This window comes from Pantherophis guttatus, chromosome 4, assembly GCF_059756535.1.
Source record: "Pantherophis guttatus breed Tessera chromosome 4, ASM5975653v1, whole genome shotgun sequence".
NCBI lineage: Eukaryota > Metazoa > Chordata > Lepidosauria > Squamata > Colubridae > Pantherophis > Pantherophis guttatus.
Window position 1 is genome coordinate 97,293,290 of NC_142066.1, and position 21,169 is coordinate 97,314,458.

Genomic DNA, 21,169 nt, shown 5'->3' on the forward strand with positions numbered 1-21,169 from the left:
TGAAGAGTGGCATAGGGAAACAAAAACATTTGAACTGTAGTCCCTTTGTCTTAAAAACAATAAGAACTTAAAGGCAAGTAAAACAAAAGCTCTAATTTTCCTCACATTTTTTGACTTCAGTTTCGGTGATTTGATAAAAATTATTTCACAGAAAATATTTAAACATGATGCCACATTCAGTATGCAACTAAAATCTGTATGTTTTTAGTTTCTTAGTTCATAATTCCAAAGTAGCCCTTACTTAAAATTTCCCATCCCTGTTGCCATTGTTTTTATAGTTCTTTTGGGAATTATGGACATTCATTAGATTGCTACAGCTTTGGTAGGTAGTAAAGAATCTGACAATGCTTTGCTCATAAAGATAACTTACAAATAACCATGAAAATGAGTTGCATAAATTATGTATCAGTATAGAAAAATAATTGCACCCTTTGTAGTTTCTTGTACCACATGACTTGGATGTTTTACAACCATATTCACATATGCCAGATTTCCTTTGCATAATTGCACAGAACCAATGTTTTCAAGTATAATGTCTTTATCTGTCAAAATCAATCTCAAGTTACTTCTGCAAAGCCGTTTTTTTGATGGAGAATGGATAAGAGACTATTTTAGCAGGGATATTTGGTTACCCAGGATTTGCTTCATTGCTTGCTGTGACCTATAATTGATATAAACTTCAAGCTGGAATGTGAAAGCTGCATCAGTTCCTCAAGTCCAATTACTGGCGATTTCTTCTGAGCTTTATAAAAGTTACTAATGCTCCTAATGGTATGCATGATGATGTTGATGCCACAAGCAGACCAATAACTGCTAGGCCACCTCTTGGATAATCTTTGGTAACCAGTTGTCCCTACAAGAGACATAAGCAAAATATGAAATGGCCTACACTAATACCAAGGAAAGATACATTGCTGTTTTAATCTTGGGGTTCATGATAAAATATATTACTAAATGATCACATTTTTTCAATTTGCATTTTTTTCATAGTGATAATTTTTCATGCTACAAATTTCAGCAACAGTAATTATATAGATGCTAGTACCCTAGAATCATTTCAGATTCAAGAGGCAGATTTTTAAAATCATTTTTCCAACTTTGGTCAATTTTATTGAACTGCAATTTCTGGAACTCCCAGCCAATATAATTTTTTTTCTATACTGGCCAGCAAGTTTGAAAATTGGATTCTATGATTGGAAAACTGCCACGTTAGAAAAGGTTATGTGTTTCATGAATTATTTATTTTTCATATTTCTAGACTGCCCATCTCACCCAATTCCTAAATTTAAGCTGCCAACAGAAAAAAATTCAGCGAAATACCTCTGTTGCATCCCAGGCTTGATACTGGGATATCCCTGTCCTGATGTAGTCCGTGATGTAAAACACAAACAGGCTTATGATTAATATTGGACTGATAAAAGCCCATAAAACTTTCCAATACCAACTTGGCTCATGTCCAATCATCACGCAAAGGTCTTTACTAAATCTATTGAAACAAATAAGCACTGTTGGCATTCCAATTAAAAAGTAGTTGTTATAAAGTATTAGGTTAGAATGCTATCTTAAAATGCTTTTAAAAGCTCTTGACATCTTGGAAGAAATTGGTATATAAATGCAGAATAATAAATTATGCAATGACATGATAATGATGTGATAAGAAAGAAACATTATTGAATTCTTACCTTTTTAGCCCATATATGTAACAAACAGCAATAGTTTCCACCAGTACAATAAGTAGTAAGGACAGTGTAGCAGCATAATCATTGAAGATATTAAACCAATAGTTACCAGCCCTTGTAGTAAATATTAGGCCAATGACACAGTTGATAATACACACGCTGCCTATAAAAAGAACAAATGCTTTCAATCTCAGTGTTAAAAAGATCAGAACAAATTTTATATTCTTTTTACTGAATATGTAGTCCTAAAAATAATGGTCATTTGATTTAATTTCAAATCAGACAAGATGTACTGCAATTTTTTTCAACTTAACTGCTGATGGCTATCATTGGTATAGTAACAATTTATAGAGAGAAAACTTAACACAGCAAAATAATCTATAGTTGAATCTCAGTCTTAAATAAATATACAATATAAAAAAGTCTAAATTACATTGTACCACAAGACTAGATACAATTGGTGTGGGGAGTACCTTTAAGTCAATCTTTGCTCCTTGTGACTGCTTAAACAAGTCTGCAATTTTCTTGGCAAGGTTTTGGGGAGTGATTTTCTATTGTGTTCTTCCTAGGGTTAAGAGAAAGGGACTGGCCCAAGGTCACCCAGCTGTCTGTGCCTAAGGCAGGCCTAGAATAGATGATGTCACAATTTTTAGCCCAGGACCTTAATCACTATGCCAAATTGGCTTTTTATTAGAAAAGGATGTTCACATTTGTAGTCATGGATATTGAGCTGATTAGAAGAGCCTTTAGTTGGCATTCACATATAACTAAGAAGGATTATGCATGATTATGATCAGAGCTATAGAGCTAATCCTTGAGTTACAAATGTAATAGAGCCTGCCAATTACATTCGTAACCTGAGAATTTGTTAATTGGATCATGTTAAATGAATGTAATCCCTCCCTGCTTCAGCCAATGCATTGGCTAATCGAATGCACAGGTGGTTCAGTGCACATGAAGTATCTCAGGGTGGGGAAGACCATGGGGGGGTAGTGCTTCTGACTACCCAAGGCCTCCCCTGACCCACTGAGATATCTCATGCTTCCCCATCCCATCCTGCCCACTGGGACACCACAGGCACTGGGCCTGTAGGGACAAGCGTGCACTGCTCAGCTTGTCTGATTCACTGAAGCTGCCTGCACAGGACCACCCATTCTGTTTTGGAGCGCCTGGCAGCCTCAGTAAGTCTGAAGGAATGTGATTTCATGCCCCCAAAGGCCTGTTCTCTGCACCAAAAGCTTTTGCAAAGGGATGGAAGGCTTTGGGGGAGTGATCTCACGCTGCTCCATCCCTTTGCAAAAGCTTTCAGCGTGGAGAACAGGCCTGAAGGAGTGCAATTGTGTGCCCCCAAAGGTTTCTGTTCTGTGACAAAAGTTTTTGCAAAGGGATGGAGGGCTTCAGGGAGTGATCTTGCACTCCTTCAGGCTCACCAAGACTGCGCAGCACTCCCAAAATGGAGTGTGCAGGCAGTCAAGCTGAGCAGGGCACACCACTCCTGCTCGGCCTCTGCTCTCACCACTCTATTTTTGGAGTGCCAGGAGCAGGCAAAGAAACTATGCTGCTACGCGTACCCCGCATCAGAGAGGCTGGAGAGGAGATAGCTCACTTGAGTAGAGAAGGAGCAGTCAGCCTGTTCTGAAACTCAGGATGTTCAAAAGATAAATGAGCGATCAGGATGGGGACAAGCCAGTGAGCTAGCACATCAGGGCCAGTGCCTGATAGATCCTTGTCAGGGAGGGAGAAATAGGCAGGGGAATGTTGAAGTGTGTCTGCGGTCGGTCATAAGGGTGGACGATTGCCATGGTACTGCAATCTTCATAACTTCGGGACTATCGGGCGTACTTTTGGGGGGTTGTGTCATAACTTTGAACCATCACTAAGTGAACTGTTGTAACTTGAGGACTACTTTATTGCAATTATATGCATATCATGACATCTGCAATATTATCTTCTAATTCTACTGCATTGAAATTATTCAATATCATTGTAGCTATCAAATTTACCTGAGATAATCTCCCTGGGTACATGAGAAGAGAGGAACTTGATGTCAGTCAAAGGAGTAAGAATGGCTGCAGTGTTTCCCAGCATGCTTCCTATTCCCAGCAACAGCAACATGACAAAATACAGCACTGAATACAATTGTGAGAACTCCATATTTTTAATTGCTTCAGAATATACTATAAATGCTAGCCCGGTTCCTTGCACAGCCTGATGAAAAAAGAATGAAATTATTAAATAGAAGAATAAATTCAGTATTTTGCATACAAAAACCATTGGTTAAAGGAAAAATCATTTTCTCCCAGAGCCTAACCATTGCCTTAACAATTGCCAACCATAATTTAAAACCAGAGAAAAAGAAAGTTGAGTTGAACTGAGTCTATGAATTAATTTATTACAAAAATGGTTTCACTTAGAGGACAAAACGGTTAAGACAGATGGCTGCTGTATTTGACTATGATATAAATATTTTTTAATATGGCTGAATTAAAATAATATGCTGAATATTTATAGTTTATATATTTGCAAAAGAATATGAAGTGGAAGTTGTTTTAACACTATTTCCTTGTAGGGTCCAATTCGCTTGTTTGTTGTTGTTTGATAGATATCCTATCTTTCTACTCTGGTACTATTCCAAGTGGCTATCAGATCTCAATCTTTTAAAAAGTTATAGATAAGGAGTAGCACTTTCAACTGAGCCTAAGAATGAACTGGAAGCCAGTGAGAGCCATTTATTGGCTGTGTTTATATCCTAAGCCCGTGCTGGCGAACCTATGGTGCCACAGGTAGCACACAGAGCCATATTGAGCTCAGCTCCTGCCAGCTGATTTTCGGGCCTTCTGGGCCCACTGAACATCAGGAAAAAGTCTGTTTCCCGTCCGGAGGGCCTCCGGGGGAGGGAAGGCCCGTTTTTTGCTTTACCCAGGCTCCAGAGCCTTTTTAGGAGCCTAGGGAGGGCGAAACCAGCCTTCCACATCCCCGGAGGCCCTCCAGATGCCAGAAACGGCCGGTTTGCCGACTTCTGGTGGAATGGGAAGGCCCATTTTTCACTCTTCCCCAGGCTCCAGAGCCTTTCTAGGAGACTGGGGAGGGTGAAAATGGCCTTCCCCATCCCCCCCAGAGGCCCTCTGGAGGCCGGAAATGGCCTGTTTGCCGACTTCCAGAAGTCAGTTTCTGGCCTCTGGAGGGGTGGGGAAGGCCTTTTCGCCCTCCCCAACCTCCTAGAAAGGCCCTGGAGCCTGGGGAGAGTGAAAAACAGGCCTTCCGGTGGGACCAGAAGTCGGCAAACGGGCAGTTTCTGGCCTCCAGGGGGGGGTGAAGGCCATTTTTGCCCTCCACAGCCTCCTAGAAAGGCTCTGGAGCCTGGGGAGAATGAAAAATGGGCCTTCCGGTGGGACCGGAAGTCGGGAAATGGGCAGTTTCTGGCCTCCAGAGGGCCTCCGGGGGGGGGTGAAGGCCGTTTTTGCCCGCCACAGCCTCCTAGAAAAGCTCTGGAGCCTGGGGAGAGTGAAAAATGGGCCTACCAGGCCCACCGTTCCATCATGTGCCAAAAGCAGGGGGAGCACGGGGGGGTCGCGCACGCATGCACAGGGGCGGGGCGCATAGAATTATGGGTGTGGGCACATGTGTGTGACCCCCTTGCACTCCCCCCGCTTTTGGCACGGTTGGTCATCACTGTCCTAAGCCATTAGTATCTGTTCCATTATCTCTAGGAAGAAAAGCAATATACAGTATGAACTAAAGAGATTCAGGTACTCCTCAGTTAGCCACCACAATTGGGATTGGCATGGTTATTAAGCGAAGCAATTGCTATATGAAACTGACTGCTTACATTCCTACTTCAGATTTCCTGTGCTTTATAGATCTGCAGCTTGTAAATTTTATTTATTTATTTGTCAAGCATATATAAGATAACAGGTAAAAGTATAAACACAATTTGAATACATGAAAAGAGTAAGAGTAAAAAAATAAAAAGAAATATTAGGACAGGGATAGTAGGCACACTGGTGCACTTATGCATGCCCCTTACAGACCTCTTAGGAATGGGGTTAGGTCAACAGTAGACAGTTTAAGGTTAAAGTTTTGGGGGTTTGGAGAAGAAACCACAGAGTCAGGTAGTGCATTCCAGGCATTGATCACTCTGTTACTGAAGTCATATTTTCTGCAATCAAGTTTGGAGTGGTTTATCTTGAGTTTGTATCTATTATTTGCTCGTGTATTGTTGTGGTTGAAGCTGAAGTAGTCATTGACAGGTAGGACACACTGGCAAATAATTTTATGTACTATGCTTAGATCAGACCGAAGTCGGTGTAGTTCTAAGTTGTCTAAGCCCAAAGTCTGGTGGCATAAGGTTTTATTGCTGGTAGAGGAATGGAGGACTCTTCTCGTAAAATATCTCTGGACTCTTTCAATTGTATTTATGTCGGATATGCAGTGTGGGTTCCAGACAGATGAGCTGTATTCAAGAATTGGTCTAGCAAATGTTTTCTATGCTCTAGTTAGTAGTACAATATTACCAGAGAAGAAGCTATGCGAGATTAGGTTAACATCTCTGAATGCCTTTTTGGCAATGTTGTTACAGTGGACTCAGGCACTTAGATCTTTAGAAATGAGTACTCTAAGGTCCTTGACAGAGTGAGGGTCATCTACAAGGTCATGTCAATCTTAATTTGTATTTTATGTTTTGATTTTTTTTTTGCCAATGTGCAAGACAGAGCATTCGTTGGTTGAGATTTGAAATTGCCACGTTAGACCAACCTGACACATAGTCAAGGTCTTTTTGAAGGATAGTTGCATTGTCGGTGATGTTGAATAGTTTAATATCATCATTTATGTAAAGTATGAAGAGTGTTGGACCTAAAACACTCTTTGGGGAACACCACTATTAATAGATACAGGATTTGATAGAGCACTTCCTATTTTGACCACTTCTTGTCTGTTAGACAGGAAGGCTGCTATCCATTTATGTAGGAGTCCAAAAATGCCATAGGATTTTAGTTTTAGAAGTAATTTGTCGTGTACCACTGAATCAAAAGCTTTACAAAAGTCTATGTAAATTGCGTCTATTGCTTTGCCCTGATCAAGATGTGTAGTCCATATGTTTTTGCAATGTAGTAGTTGTAGATTACAGGATAATTTTTTTCTGAAACCAAATTGTTTGTTTGAGAGTAGGTTGTTTGTCTCTAGGTGGAGGGTAATAGATTGGTTAATGATTGATTCCATGACTTTGCAGGTGACGCAACATAAAGAGATTGGTCTGTAATTTTCAACTAGGCTGAGGTCTCCCTTTTTTATTTATTTATTTTATTTTATTTTTCAGATTTCTATACCGCCCTTCTCCTTTCGGACTCAGGGCGGTGAACAGCCAAGATAAAAAACATTTATGCACAAAAGTTAAAAATAGATTTAAAATAATTAAATAAATTTGGCCCGTAATTTAAAACTTTTCAATTAAAATCCATATCAAATTTTAAAACCAACCGTAAAATCAGGACAGCCCGGCTAACTGAAAAAAATAGGTTTTTAGGGCCCGACGAAAAGTCCGGAGGTCGGAGATCACTCGTATCTCTGGGGGTAGATTGTTCCAAAGGGTAGGTGCCACCACAGAGAAGGCTCTCCCCCTGGGGGTCGCCAGCCGACATTGTCTGGCCAACGGCAGAGAGGAGGCCCTCTCTGGGAGCGAACTGGCCGGTGGGAGGCAATTGGTGGCAGAAGGCGGTCCCGTAAGTACCCCGGCCCTAAGCCATGGAGCGCTTTAAAGGTGATCACCAACACCTTGAAGCGCACCTGGAAGTCCACCGGAAGCCAATGCAGCTCGCGCAGGAGAGGTGTTGTATGGGAGCGCCCTGTCGCTCCCATAATCCCCCATGTGGCCGCATTCTGGACCAGTTGGAGCCTCCGGGTGTACCCCAAGGGGAGCCCCATGTAGAGAGCGTTACAATAGTCCAGACGAGAAGTGATCTTTTTGAAGATAGGAATGATCGTGGCTTGTGACCATTGGTAGGGCAAGGAACTGGTACTGAAAGATTTTTCAAAAATTATGCTTAGAGGTTCTGCAATTTCAGTGGAAAGCTTTTTTTAAGAAGTATGCGCATAGTTCATCAGGTCCAATAGATAGAGATGGTTTTAGATTACATAGTGCCTTTTCAACATTGTCTTCTGTAAAATCGATATGTATAAAATCACCGTAATCATTATAATTGTCTGTGGTATGACTTGGAAATATTGGGTATGTGTTGTTGCTGTTTACAAAGACTGAGCCGAAGAATGTGTTAAAGAGATTGGCTTTAACGGTTTTGTCAATATAGTCTTCGTCGTTTGGTCCTTTTTGGGGTGGGATGGATCTTGAGTATTTAAGTTTGTTGTTTACAACATTATAGAAGGCAGGAGTGGATTTTGTGCGTAGAAGGTTTTCCTCTTGCTTGATGTGATAATTGGTGCATTCAGTCTTTATTTGTTGGCAAACATTTTTGTAGTAGTTTTTGACATTAGCTACATAGTTAGGTGTTTTTTTTTCACCAAAGAGATTTTTTTCTGGATTGTAGTTTCCTTATTGTTATTAGTAGTTTATTTTTTCTGGTTTTGGGAGATATTAGTGGTACATAAAGTTTAATGATTCTTTTCACTTTGCCCAAGAAAATGTTCTAATGGTCATCAGCAGTATTACAGCCAGTGAATAGAATTTGCCAATCAAGAGATGAGAGTTCATTGTCTATGAGATCATAGTTGGCTTTTTTAAAGTTATAACTGGGAATCCCATCATTATGATGATTTTTATGACGGCGTAAATTGAGACAAAAGTCAATCATGCTGTGGTTGCTGTTGAAGAATGGTTCTTTTATTTGTAGTCCATAAATTAAGTTTAAAATGTTGCAGAAGATGAGATCAAGGCAGTTGTTGAGTCTAGTGTTGTTAGTTACTAGTTGATCAAGTCCCAGATTAGTTACAGTATTGTACAGGATTGCATGTATAGGTTCAGTTGTACATTCATGTACAGTCCAATTAATAAGTGGTAAGTTAAGGTCACTAAGAAAAATTGTAGGGTGTGGGCAGGAGGATGCCCATGTTAGTAGTGAAGTTAACTTGTTTGCATGTTCGATGTCGTAATCTGGAGCTCTGTAACATAGTAAGAATCAAAATGTGGTATTTAAAGACAGGTCACAGACGATGGTCTCAGGAAGGGCAAGATCCTGTATAACTTGAATATTTTTTAGATGTAGGGACTTTTTGTAGAAGATAGCAACACCACCTCCTCTATGGATTTCACAATCAGACCGGTAAACATGATAGTCTCTTACTGTGGTAATGGAATCAGGGAGGGATGTATTCAGCCAAGTTTCACAGACAAATATAATGTCGAATTTAGCCGTATTTAGTAAGAGGAGGAATTCAGGTATTTTATTTACAAGGCTTCTTGCATTAAATATCGTGTTTCCCTGAAAATAAGACATGTCCGGATAATAAGCCCAATCGGGCTTTTCAGCGCATGTGATAATACAAGCCATCCCTGCAAAATAAGCCACCCCCAACAACTACTTACACGCATGTGCAGCCAGTCCCGCCATTTCCTCTGGTTGCTTGCCGTGCAACCAAAATGAGTTGAGGAGGCGAGGCTGGGGGGGAAGGGGGGGACATGCCCTCCCCTCCCTGTTCTTTGTGCCAACCAAGTGGCCCAACACATCCCACCCCACCCCAATGGCAACAGCAGCCTGGTTGCTTTCCTTCCCTGCTGTCTCTTTATCAAGAGGGGTGGCAGGTGGGGCGGGAGAGAAGCAAGATGCCTGGAGCAAGATGTGGCTCCCCTTGCCATCTCTTCTCCCCCACCCTTGTCAGGCATGGCAGGGTTCCTGCCCGTCACTTAGCTACCTGCCCCCTTTAGGAATGCAATTTGGGGGTGGCAGGTGGGGCGGGCGAGAAGCAGGACGCAGGTCTTACCTTTCAAGTTCCATCGCTTTCCTCGCCATTGTGTCCAGGGAAACACTCTGTAAAAGAAATTCTTCTCACAAGTTTGAGAAGTTTGATTGAACCGTCCCACCTGCCACCCCTCTCGATAAAGAGACAGCAGGGAAGGGAAGCAGCTGTTGCCATTGCGGTGGGGTGGGACATGTTGGGCCGCTCGGCCAGTGCGAAGAACAGGGAGGGGAGGAGACGGCAGCGACGGGACATCCAGTCCCACGCTCGCTGCCTCCTGCACCCCCAAAATAATAAGACCCCCTGATAATAAGGCCAAGCCCTTATTTGGGGGTGGCAAAAGAAAATAAGACCCTGTCTTATTTTGGGGAAAAGATGGTAGCTTGCATTTAAGGTCAGTAGTAATTGTTATAGAGGAAGTTAGGGGTGTGCGTGCCTAGTTTTGGATGACGGGTGGTTGAATGGAGGAGGATTGAGTGTTAGGATGTGGGTTGTGGGACTTTCTTTTGATGCAGTTGGCACGGTAGTCGATGTATATGTCAGTATCTCCTTGGTCTTTTTTTTTGCTTTAATTTATATGCCGCCCTGCTCCAGAGACTCAGGGCGGCTTACAATGCGTTAAGCAATAGCCTTCATACTTTTGTATATTTATACAAAGTCAGCTTATTGCCCCCACAATCTGGGTCCTCATTTCACCTACCTTTGAAAGGATGGAAGGCTGAGTCAACCTTGAGCCTGGTGAGATTTGAACTTGCAGTAATTGCAAGCAGCAGATGTTAATAACAGTGCTTTTGTCCACTGTACTACAGGCTGTACTGACGTCTTTTAAGTTCTGATCAGAGTTCATGGGAGCGGATTCTTTGTAATATGGATAAGTCGTGATGTGAGCAAAGTTTGTTATGGCTGATGTTGGTTTTGGCGATGGAATTTATCGTATGGATGAATATATGTTTGATGGACTCATTTTTGCAAATAAAATTGTGGAGCCACCGAGCCATCATTTTACTTGAACTCAGAGTCATCTCTTGAAATTTTAATGTCATCAGGGCAGATGTTTGGTTTATGGGAGTTTCTTATAATGTTGCGAACCTTAGTGATATCATCAGATTCGTTGTGTCATCCAGGCCAAATAAAATAGCGTTTGGATGTTTCTGTTCACCTTCAACAGCATCTTTGATAAGTAAGAATATATTATTTGTGGATTGGTATTATTTGCTGGGTTGATGGTTACTTATGCTTGTGATTGAGGTTTTGGTTGAGGTAGTTATTGTTGAATTGAGGTAGTATTTTGAGCATTTAGGTATTTATCATTTCTATTTTTTTTTTCAGGAGATGTTAGACATGCTTGTAAACTTGCTTGTAAAATGGTTTCTAAACGTCTTACTAAGCGTGCATCTATGGAGTCAATGGATGTAGTTGGGACATTTTGATTATCTAGCTTGGTTAAACATGATGGACATAGACAAGGAAATGTACCTGATGCTTGTATGAGATTTGCTATTTGTTTGGTTAATTTTCCAGCCCTCTGCTCCTGCAATCCACCTTTGGGTTTCCTTCCTCCTCGCTTCTTTTTGACTGGGTGATATTTTTCTTAACTGTCTCTCCGTGCTGTGGCCACGCCCCACTTTCCCATGATGCACCAGTCTTTTCACTCAGTCGCTGACTGACCGGTGTGCCTTTCTCTTCGTGCTTATTTTAGAAGGATTTCTTAGTATTGCGTTAGGCTTTTTTATTTATTTTTAGTAGTATTTTTCTCCTATTCGGTGAGAGCCTCTATCGGTGAGCTGCAGGGCGTGTGAGAGGTGCCTGGGGACCCAGCCCATCCTCCGCCCAGGGAAGTGCTCCCTTTTGACAGCAGCGTGGGTTACCGGCCCTTCGGGGCGGTTCCCTGCCTTCCTTTAAGCCGCCGGTGTGGAGCGCGGGGTTTGCGATTGCCGTTTTTTTCCCCCCCACACCTCTTCTCTGCAAATTAGTTTTGGCTCTCTTAGGGCGGCTCCGGAGTGCTCCGCATGGTTTGCCCTGCGGCCTCTGATGTCTTGCTGAGATTCCCACCTGCGGTTCGTCTGCGCTGCGCTCTAATTGTCAGCCTTTCAAAGTTGCCGCCCGGGGCTCCAGCTGCCTAGACGGAGTCGGAAGCTTCGCTCCAGCCCGCAGCGCTCCGGAAGGTGCCTGCTGCTACGGTGGTGAGGTTCGCTGACGTCCGTCCCTCGGGCGGCGTCCGGTGAGGAGTGCCCTTGGCCCCGTTTTTTTTGGATGTTGTTTAGCCGCCTGAGCTGCCGCCGGGTTCCGGACAGTCCACGGCCGCCATTTTGTTGCTATTTCTTGGCGGCAATTTTAACGGGCGCCATTTTGGGATCGCAATTGCTTCTTAAGGGCCGTTGTGTTACTGGGTTACCCCACTCTCTCTACACCTTGAAGCAGTTTTTGGGGGGTGTGCCTCTGTGGCTGTCTGCCAGTTAAGTGGACCAGTTGCCTGTTGTCCCATAATTGCAGTCTGGGCAGTACTTAAATTTTTTTCTTCTTGACACCTTAGCCAGCCTCTTGTCCTTCCTGTCAGAGATTGCTTGGCTGGACTGTTTCGGCTACCCTCAGCGGTTGGGGTGCCTACGTGTATATAGTTCAGATATTGTTGGTTTATAACACAAAAAAAAAAAAAAAAAGAAAAGAAAAGAGAGGAAAAAGACGATAAATATAGTAAGGACTATTTTTTCATTACCTTTTTTCAATAGTACACTTATATATATATATAAAAAAAAAAGGAAGAATTGAACTATATTCGGTCTTGTCATAATGGCGGATGCTTATTTTTCATCCGATGCGGAGCAGGAGCCCAGCTCCCCTAGGGCTCCAGCCAAGCACAAGTCAAAATCTCGTAGCAGGGTCTTATCTGCTTCTGAGGACTCCCGCCAGCCTAGGTCATCGGCAGCGGCAGATAAAGACGCGCAACGACGCCACAGGGCTTTGGAGCGCCAATATGACAAGGCCAGACAGGCCACCTTGGCCTCGGTTTTTCCAACTGGCCTGAATACAGCACCTTTGCCTTCGTCGCCCAGCGGGTCCCAGGCGCCTGATCCACCGCAGCCAAGCACTTCTGGACGCCTGTCCAAGAGAGCTTCAATCTCATTGCCTGATGTTTCATCGGTGGGCTTGCTCAACTCCGCCCCCCCTCCCGCCCCGCGTCCCGGGGCGACGTTCACTCCAACTGCCGCTGGTCTTCGCGGGGCTGATGGTCAATTATCGTCTTCCCAAATGGACTTACAGTTGTTGCTATCTAATGCCTTGTCCTCTCTGTGGGCTGCGGGACTCCAACAACCGCCCATGCCTCTAGTACAGACAACCTCCCGTCAGGTGCCTCAACCACCTATGGCACCGACTCAGAGGCCCTCTCACCACTTGGCGCCCGATTCTTCGGATGATTCCGATCATGGGGAACATACGGTCGAGGACTTGGAATTTTCAGAAGATGAGGGCCTCACTCCTGATGTTCCTGCTTTTACCGGGCTGTTCAGGCCCTCATTGTTCAAATCTCTTCTACACAAGGCTCGTCAGATCACAAACATGTCTGTTGCTGCGCCTGCATCCTCCGAGGCCGCATCCATGGCGACCCCTCACGAGGCCTTGTTTTCGTCTTCCAAGCCGGGCAGGGACTTCATCCCCTGCCCTCAACTTTTTTCTGACGTTCTACAATCTCCTTGGTCTCAACCTGCTTCGTCCACGGGCCCCAATAGCATCGATAAGAAATTGTATTGTGCGGCACCAGAATTGGACGCCATGCTGTCCCTACCTGTGGTGGACACGCCCGTTGCCAACCTCTCTTCGTCGTCCTTACTGTCAACAGATGCGCTGGACGGGCTGAAATCGGAGGACAGGAAGTCTGAGCTTTCCTTTCGCAAAGAACATCAAGCCCTGGCGTGGGCGATCAAAACCGCGACCGCCACATCCTTCTTTAACCGGGCAACTCTGCTTTGGTTGAGACAGCTTCAGGATAGGCTACCGCCAGAAGACACACGTCTCCACCAGGACATAAACAAAATTGTGGCGGCTACAGAATATTCGGCCGATGCCTCATTAAATTCTGTAAAGTTCACATCCAGGGCTTTGGCCTCGTCTATTACGTCCCGTCGTTTATTTTGGCTTAGGAACTGGAGGGCTGATGCCAAAGCTAAATGGCGCTTGGCGGCAGCACCCTACAAGGCTCCAAATCTGTTCGGCTCCGCTCTCGACCCTGTCCTTATTGAAGATAAGGACAAGAGGAAGGTTATGCCGACTTCCTCTTATCGCAGGCCTGAACGGCGCTATACGCCTTACTATCAAAGACAGTCCTTTCGGGCGACGTCGGGGTCAGGGGGTGCCTACTCGCAACGTCCACAATTTTTTGGCTCTGACCGTTCCTCCGATCGTCAGCGGTTTCGTGACAGAGCTAGGAACCCCACTGTCTCCAAGCGTCCCTTTCGGGGATCTGGATACCGTCAATTCCGCAGGGGGAAATGACTACAGGTCGCAGGATCCCATTGGAGGTCGCCTGCAACTTTTCCACCATCAATGGGAGCAGTCAACCTCGGACTCTTGGATCCTTCACATGGTGTCCTCCGGCCTGTCGATCGAGTTCCTGGGATGCCCTCCTTCTCGCCACATTTGCTGCCCTGCGCCACGTTCTCCCGAACAGGGACGTTTACTACAGGAGCAAGTCCTCCATCTACTCAGCATCAAGGCGATAGAAAGGGTCCCGCCGGAACAACAGGGCCTGGGATTCTATTCGACACTTTTTCTCATCCCGAAACATTCCGGAGGTTGTCGGGCCATTTTGAACTTGAAACAACTAAACCTCTTCATTTGCTATCGCAGATTCAAAATGCACTCCTTGGGGTCCATCTTGGGGGGGGTTCGTCGTGGCGACCTTCAATCGGTCGACCTCAGGGAGGCATATCTGCATGTCTCGGTGTCACCTTCGCACAGGAAGTTTCTGCGCTTTCAAATTGGGGACGATCATTATCAATATTGCGCAATGCCCTTTGGTTTATCCTCTGCCCCAAGGACTTTCACAAAATTAGTAGCTGTAGTGGCGGCATCACTCCGAAGGATTCCGGTGCGGGTACTCTGTTACCTCGACGACATCCTGGTGTTGTCATCGTCCAGGAGCCAGGCAGCTCGAGACCTTCATCTCCTCAGGGCCTCCTCAGGGTACCATCCGCCAGACAATGTCGGCTGGCGACCCCCAGGGGGAGAGCCTTCTCTGTGACGGCGCCCACCCTCTGGAATAACCTTCCCCCAGAGTTACGTATAATAACAGACCTCCGGATTTTTCGTCGGGCCCTGAAAACCTATTTATTTCAACTAGCTGGGCTGGCTTGAGCTAAATTTTAAATTGATTTTAAATTGGGTTGTTTTAATTTACGGCCAGAATATTTAATTATTTTAATACTGTTTTTAAATTTTGTATGCTTTGTTTTTACTTAGGCTGTGCACCGCCCTGAGTCCTATTTGGAGAAGGGCGGTATAGAAATTTAAACAAACAAATAAATAAATAAATAAATCTTGTCATCATGGCCTTCCAGAATCACGGATTCTCAATAAATTTTCCCAAGATTCACCTTTCCCTGTCCACATCACTGCTGCACTTGGGGGCGGTGATAGATTCTATTCGGGGTCAAGTCTTTCTATCTCCAGACAGGATTTCAAGTCTTCAAGACCTGATACGTCAAGTTCTGTCTCATCGCTCCATTCCTCTTCTCCAGCTGTCGCAGCTGCTGGGGAAGATGGTGTCGTGCTTCTCAATTGTGCCATGGGCACGACGTCACGCGAGACCATTGCAATGGTTTCTGCTCCCTTACCAGCGCTCGGGACGCAGCGATTCCCTTCACAAAGTATACCTTCCACCTCAACTTCGTCTGTCGTTTCAGTGGTGGATGGGATCAGCCATTCGCAAGGGCTCGCACTTTCTGATTCAAGACAGAATGACTCTGACCTCGGACGCCAGCCTTCGAGGCTGGGGAGCCCACCTTCAAAATCAGGTGGTGCAGGGTCGTTGGTCCGTTCCAGAAAGAGGCCGCAACATCAATCTGTTGGAACTCAGGGCAATCCGCCTAGCCCTCAAACATTTTCAATCTCAGTTGGAGGGCCACCACGTCCTTGTGCTCACGGACAACATCACGGCCAAGGCCCATGTAAACAAAGAAGGCGGGACACATTCGAGGCCACTAATGTTAGAAGCGGAGAGTCTCTTCCGGTGGGCGGAACGCCACCTTCTTTCATTGAGAGCGGATCACATTTCCGGCATGGACAATGTGCGGGCGGATTGGCTCAGCAGACAAAGTCTCGATCACTCGGAATGGCAACTACATCCGAGGCTCTTCCACGAAGCCATTCTTCTTTTTGGCACGCCTGTCGTGGACTTGTTCGCCAGTCCGTCGAATGCCCAGGTTCCACTCTATGTGACTCGTTACCCGTGCCATTCAGCGATGGATCACGACGCGCTCCGATGCCGTTGGCCCCCAGGGCTCTTGTACGCCTTTCCCCCGATCCCCTTGATTCCTCAGGTGATTCGGAGGCTCTTGGAGGAAAGGGCCGAAATGATCCTGGTGGCTCCCGACTGGCCTCGTCGGCAGTGGTACGCAGATCTTGTGGCCCTATCGTCTTGTCCACTATGGCTGATTCCACCAGACCGCATCGCCCTACGCCAAGGGGCCATCGACCACCCAGAGCCAGGATGGCTCCAATTGGCCGTTTGGCGTTTGAGCGGGTTATCTTGCGAAAGGACCGACTTCCCGACTCCGTCATAGGTATGATCCAAGCTTCCCGTAGGCCGTCGACTTTGCGGATATACGAGTCTTCCTGGAGGGCCTTCTGTCTCTGGTGTGCGGCCAACCTGGTGGACCCTACTTCAGCCCGGATAGAGGACGTCCTGTGCTTTCTACAATCCGGCTTAGACAAGGGGTTGTCACCGTCTATCCTTCGTCGTCAGACGGCGGCATTATCTACGGTCATTCGGTGTCCCCCATACTCGTCTTTGTCTATGCACCCGCTACTTAAGGGATTTCTTCACGGAGCTGTAAACCTATGCCCCCCGGTTGTTCATAGATACCCGACCTGGGACCTTTCCCTTGTTCTTCAGGCCTTGATGTACCCTCCTTTTGAACCTTTGGGGTCTATTCCTTTAAGGTATTTGTCTTTCAAGGTAACCTTTCTTTTGGCGATCACTTCGGCCAGACGTGTGTCTGAGCTCTCAGCCCTATCGATTAGAAAAGATCTCTGTATATTTCAACCTAATACAGTGATACTACGTCTGGACCCTGCATTCTTACCCAAAGTGAATTCGTATTTTCATCGGGCTCAGGAGCTTATCCTTCCGGATTTCTGCCCGTCGCCGAAACATCAACGCGAAAAGGACTGGCATACCCTCGATGTACGTAGGGCTCTTCGTCGCTATATTCGTCGGACTGAATCCATCCGTAAAACTGAGGCTCTTCTGGTGTCGTTTCATCCACCTTCTTTGGGCCAAAAGATTTCTCCATCCACAGTGGGCAGGTGGATTAAGACATGCATAGCGACAGCTTACAAGCAACGTTCTCGTCCTGTACCGAGTCGCATCTTGCCTCACTCTACTCGTAGTGCGGTGGCATCTGCCGCCTGGGCTACGCAGGCTTCAGTTTCAGATATATGTCGGGCCGCTACTTGGTCTTCTGTGACACCCTTCATCACACATTACCGGATTGATAAGTATGCTTCGGCTGAGGCATTCTTTGGTCGACGTGTCCTCCAAAGTGTCCTTGAGGTCCAGGAGTCTGAGTCCAACTAGGTTTTTTTCCCGCCCTGGGATTTGAACTTTGGTATATCCCAAAGGTGGATTGCAGGAGCAGAGGGCTGGAAAACGAACGTTGTCTTACCTGAATGTTCCTTTTCAGCTCTCTGCGACTGCAATCCACACCCGCCCTGTTGGTTCCTGATTCCAATTTTCGGTGTTTTTTTCTGGTTCCAGTGTTCACGGTTTTATATGACTTGTTCTGAAGTTTTGAATTGTTTGCTAGGTGGTCACGCCTTCGTTCAAAGACTGGTGCATCATGGGAAAGTGGGGCGTGGCCACAGCACGGAGAGACAGTTAAGAAAAATATCACCCAGTCAAAAAGAAGCGAGGAGGAAGGAAACCCAAAGGTGGATTGCAGTCGCAGAGAGCTGAAAAGGAACGTTCAGGTAAGACAACGTTCGTTTTAAGCATGTGAAATGGGCGTAATTGTCAGATGTATGGTATTTAATGGTATCTTCATTATTATTGATAGTTGCAGAACATTTAAAGTATATACTGGAGTTGTCTAGGTTGTCACTGGTAGAGATATGTTTTTTTGGGGAGGTTTTGGTAGTGGTTTTTTTGGAGTTTTTGCTTGGCATGGTGGATTTGTTTTGTAGATATATAATCTGTTATTTACTGGTATGGATTACTTAATCTCTTATTTGCTGGTAATCAGTGACACTAATCAATAACAATAACTATTCAATATGATAGGCAATTGATTAATTAAAGCTCCATTAATAACAGTAATTAATTAATCAGTTAGACAATGAATCAATTAATCTAAAATAGTATGCTACTAGACAATCAATCAACTAGACAATGCTAAAGTAAGCAATCACTATCAATTAATTATACTAAACAATAAATCAGTAATCAGTGAATCAATGTAGTTAGTTAATATTATACACACACACACACACACACACACACACACACACACACACACACATATATATATATATATAATATAAATATATAAATATAATTTATATACATATACATATATATAAAATATAAAATATAAATATATAATTGTGGATTGGCTGCAGAGTTATTTTTTTCATCACCACTATAACCATGAATGATTGCTAAACTAGTCAGTCACTAAATAAGAATTACATGTATATACTATTTACTTAGTTATTTGATTAACCAGAGTAACTTGTTCACTTAATCTGCTAAACAAACAATGATGTTCAGCTGATCAAATTATATGGGCTGTTTCCAAAAACCCTAATTTCCAAAGAAGCAAGCCACATTTTACCATGTATATCCAGTCAAAAATATGGAAATTAATCTCTATTCATTTATGTTTTATCTATCTTGCCATATCTGGCCATATATGGGCTGCAAAATCCACAGGACAAGTAGATGGCAACAGTTAGTCAAAAAAATCTTAATTTAGTTGCCAATTATGGGTGATTTGTGTTTTTGTAGTCCAGAACAAATAGCACACATCAATTAGGTGGCATGTTAGAATCCAATAATAGCCCTAGTATTTGCATCCAATCTAAATTATTTCAATAAGTACTTCAGAGCTTGAGATGTTGAAACACCATTCAGTGAAAATAGGTATTAGTTATGATCCAGATGTTGAAACAAAACAATAGTATGGGACTGTAGAAGAGATGATGAAATGTAACATTAGCATGGGATTGTGGAAGTGGCATTGATTGTGGATAAGAGCACAATAACCTGTGGAAAGTTGCCTTGGAAACTTTGCAAAATCTGATTTCTATGATATTTCTATATTTTACTGAATCATATCTAGTACTATTATAATGTCTTTCAGAAATTGTCTCTTGCTGTTGTGAGCATTGTAACATATAAAGACAACAAAACTGATTGTAAAACAACTGAGACACAGCATTAGAAAAAAGTCTTAATACTGTTGCCGTTACAACATCAGCTATAAGCCTCTTTAATCAACTTGATCCAGATTACCAGATGGGAAAACTATTATATAGTTTCAGGATTTTAAAACGAACACCCATGCAAAATTTTACCCTGACTTTAATGGTTTATCATTTATTCATTAACAACAATATAGTAGGTAGTTACAGTTACTTAATCAACCTACTTCACAGCATTGTTATTCTAGGTCCATTTTATTCATTATTTATTAATAATATTAATTATTAGTATTAATTTAGCTGGTGAAGTTTTGTTTACATGGAAATGTAAACTGAATAAGAACTTAACAGCCTGAACAGTTGTTAAGATTCAACATGTCAATATCCAAACAGGAATATGCTTATGCTTAATATTGCTATGAAGATAAAAATGGAAAATTGACAATCATCTAAAGTAGGGTAAAGGTAAAGGTTCCCCTTGCACATATGTGCTAGTCATTCCCTACTCTAGGGGGTGGTGCTCATCTCCGTTTCAAGAAGCTGTCCAAAGATGTCTCCGTGGTTGTGTGGCCGGCATGATTAAATGCCAAAGGCGCATGGAATGCTGTTACCTTCCCACTAAGGGTGGTCCCTATTTTTCTATTTGTAATTTTTACATGCTTTCGAACTGCTAGGTTGGCAGAAGCTGGGACAAGTAACGGGACCTCACCCTGTTATGCGGCACTAGGGATTCGAACCGCTGAACTGCCAACTTTTTGATCGACAAGGTCAGCGTCTTAGCCACTGAGCCATGGTGTCCCTTCTCTGAATTAAACTGAGAGGTAATTGCTGACTTTCCCCAAGATGGCATGCTGAGCAGTGGGCATTTTTTTTCTCTCCTACCGACAAACTGCTGAGTTTGCCACCAAAGCTGGTTATTTGTCAACTTTGCTCCCTAGAATCGAATGGGAAAAAGGAAGGAAGGACATAAAAAAACCTTTGGACAATTGTACATCTTCAAAGGAATGCGATTTTGAAGATTGCAATTTCCAGTAAGGAACGATCAGAAGGTCAAATCTTTTACCATCTTTACCATTTAGTTGTTTGGTTTTTTAAACATACCTTGGTTTTAATTGCACTTTTAAAATTCCTTTATTTTTTGATCTATACTTTTAAATAGTTCAGGGATCCCCAACTCCCCAGGGTACACTCAATAGTAGGCCATGAGCTATTTGCAACTGTACCACATCCGCACATCCCCACTTTCACAAGCAGCGTGCACATGTGTGCACACATGCTCCATTTACATGAACAGCGTAGAACAACAGCGGTTGCCAGCCACTCATGTGGAACTGTTTCCTCTCTCCCCCCACCCCAACTGGTCTGCAAAGCCAGAAAGATTGGGGAATTCTGGGTTGACTGCTGACCTATTTTACAACCCTTGCTGGATCTTTACAACTTTTTTCCTTGTTCTCTCATTGTTTGTCATTGAATTACAAAACAAGACATTGAATTACTTTCATTTTCTGTAAGGAAGCTGGTGAGAATTCACTCTCTGATAATAAAAGTCGCCCAATTGGACTTACACTTACATACAGGGTAACATCAAAAAGCAGAAAATAACAGTGGGACTTGATTTGCAATTTGCTGAATTGAAATATGATTTGTTGCTGCAAGATATGAAGAAGAAAGAACCTGCTCTGAAAATTCAGATCTGGCAGAAAAGATGGACAAAGACACGAGACTCCTGGCTCTGGGTAATAGGATCCAATTGTTGGGAAAGATCCCATTTAAAAATCTAAGGAATGGTTTTATTATCAAAAGTCAAACGAGGATATTTGATCCTGTACAGATTAGAGATAAGGATGGGAGTGATTTGTAATAGATAAGTGTTGTAAACTTTCTATGAGCTAATTACAATAAAAATTGTTAACAGAGGGCTTTGAAGTTTAACATGGTTGTTG

General features: G+C 43.7%; 1 protein-coding gene across 3 annotated transcripts in view; it reads right to left on the reverse strand.

The window, feature by feature from the left end:
• Positions 1-520: 520 nt before the first annotated feature.
• SLC6A20 (solute carrier family 6 member 20) overlaps positions 521-21,169 on the reverse strand; it is a 61,981-nt gene continuing 41,332 nt past the window's right edge. Inside the window, exons 8-11 of one of the 3 annotated variants that reach the window (XM_060685925.2) lie at positions 3,683-3,887; positions 1,683-1,842; positions 1,321-1,486; positions 521-853 (exon numbers count right to left, since the gene is read on the reverse strand). In XM_060685925.2, coding sequence (XP_060541908.1) covers positions 722-853; positions 1,321-1,486; positions 1,683-1,842; positions 3,683-3,887 — 663 coding nt within the window. In that variant the 3' untranslated portion in view covers positions 521-721. The remainder of the gene's footprint in view (positions 854-1,320; positions 1,487-1,682; positions 1,843-3,682; positions 3,888-21,169) is intronic. The other 2 variants (XM_060685926.2, XM_060685927.2) reach the window with 2 other exon arrangements.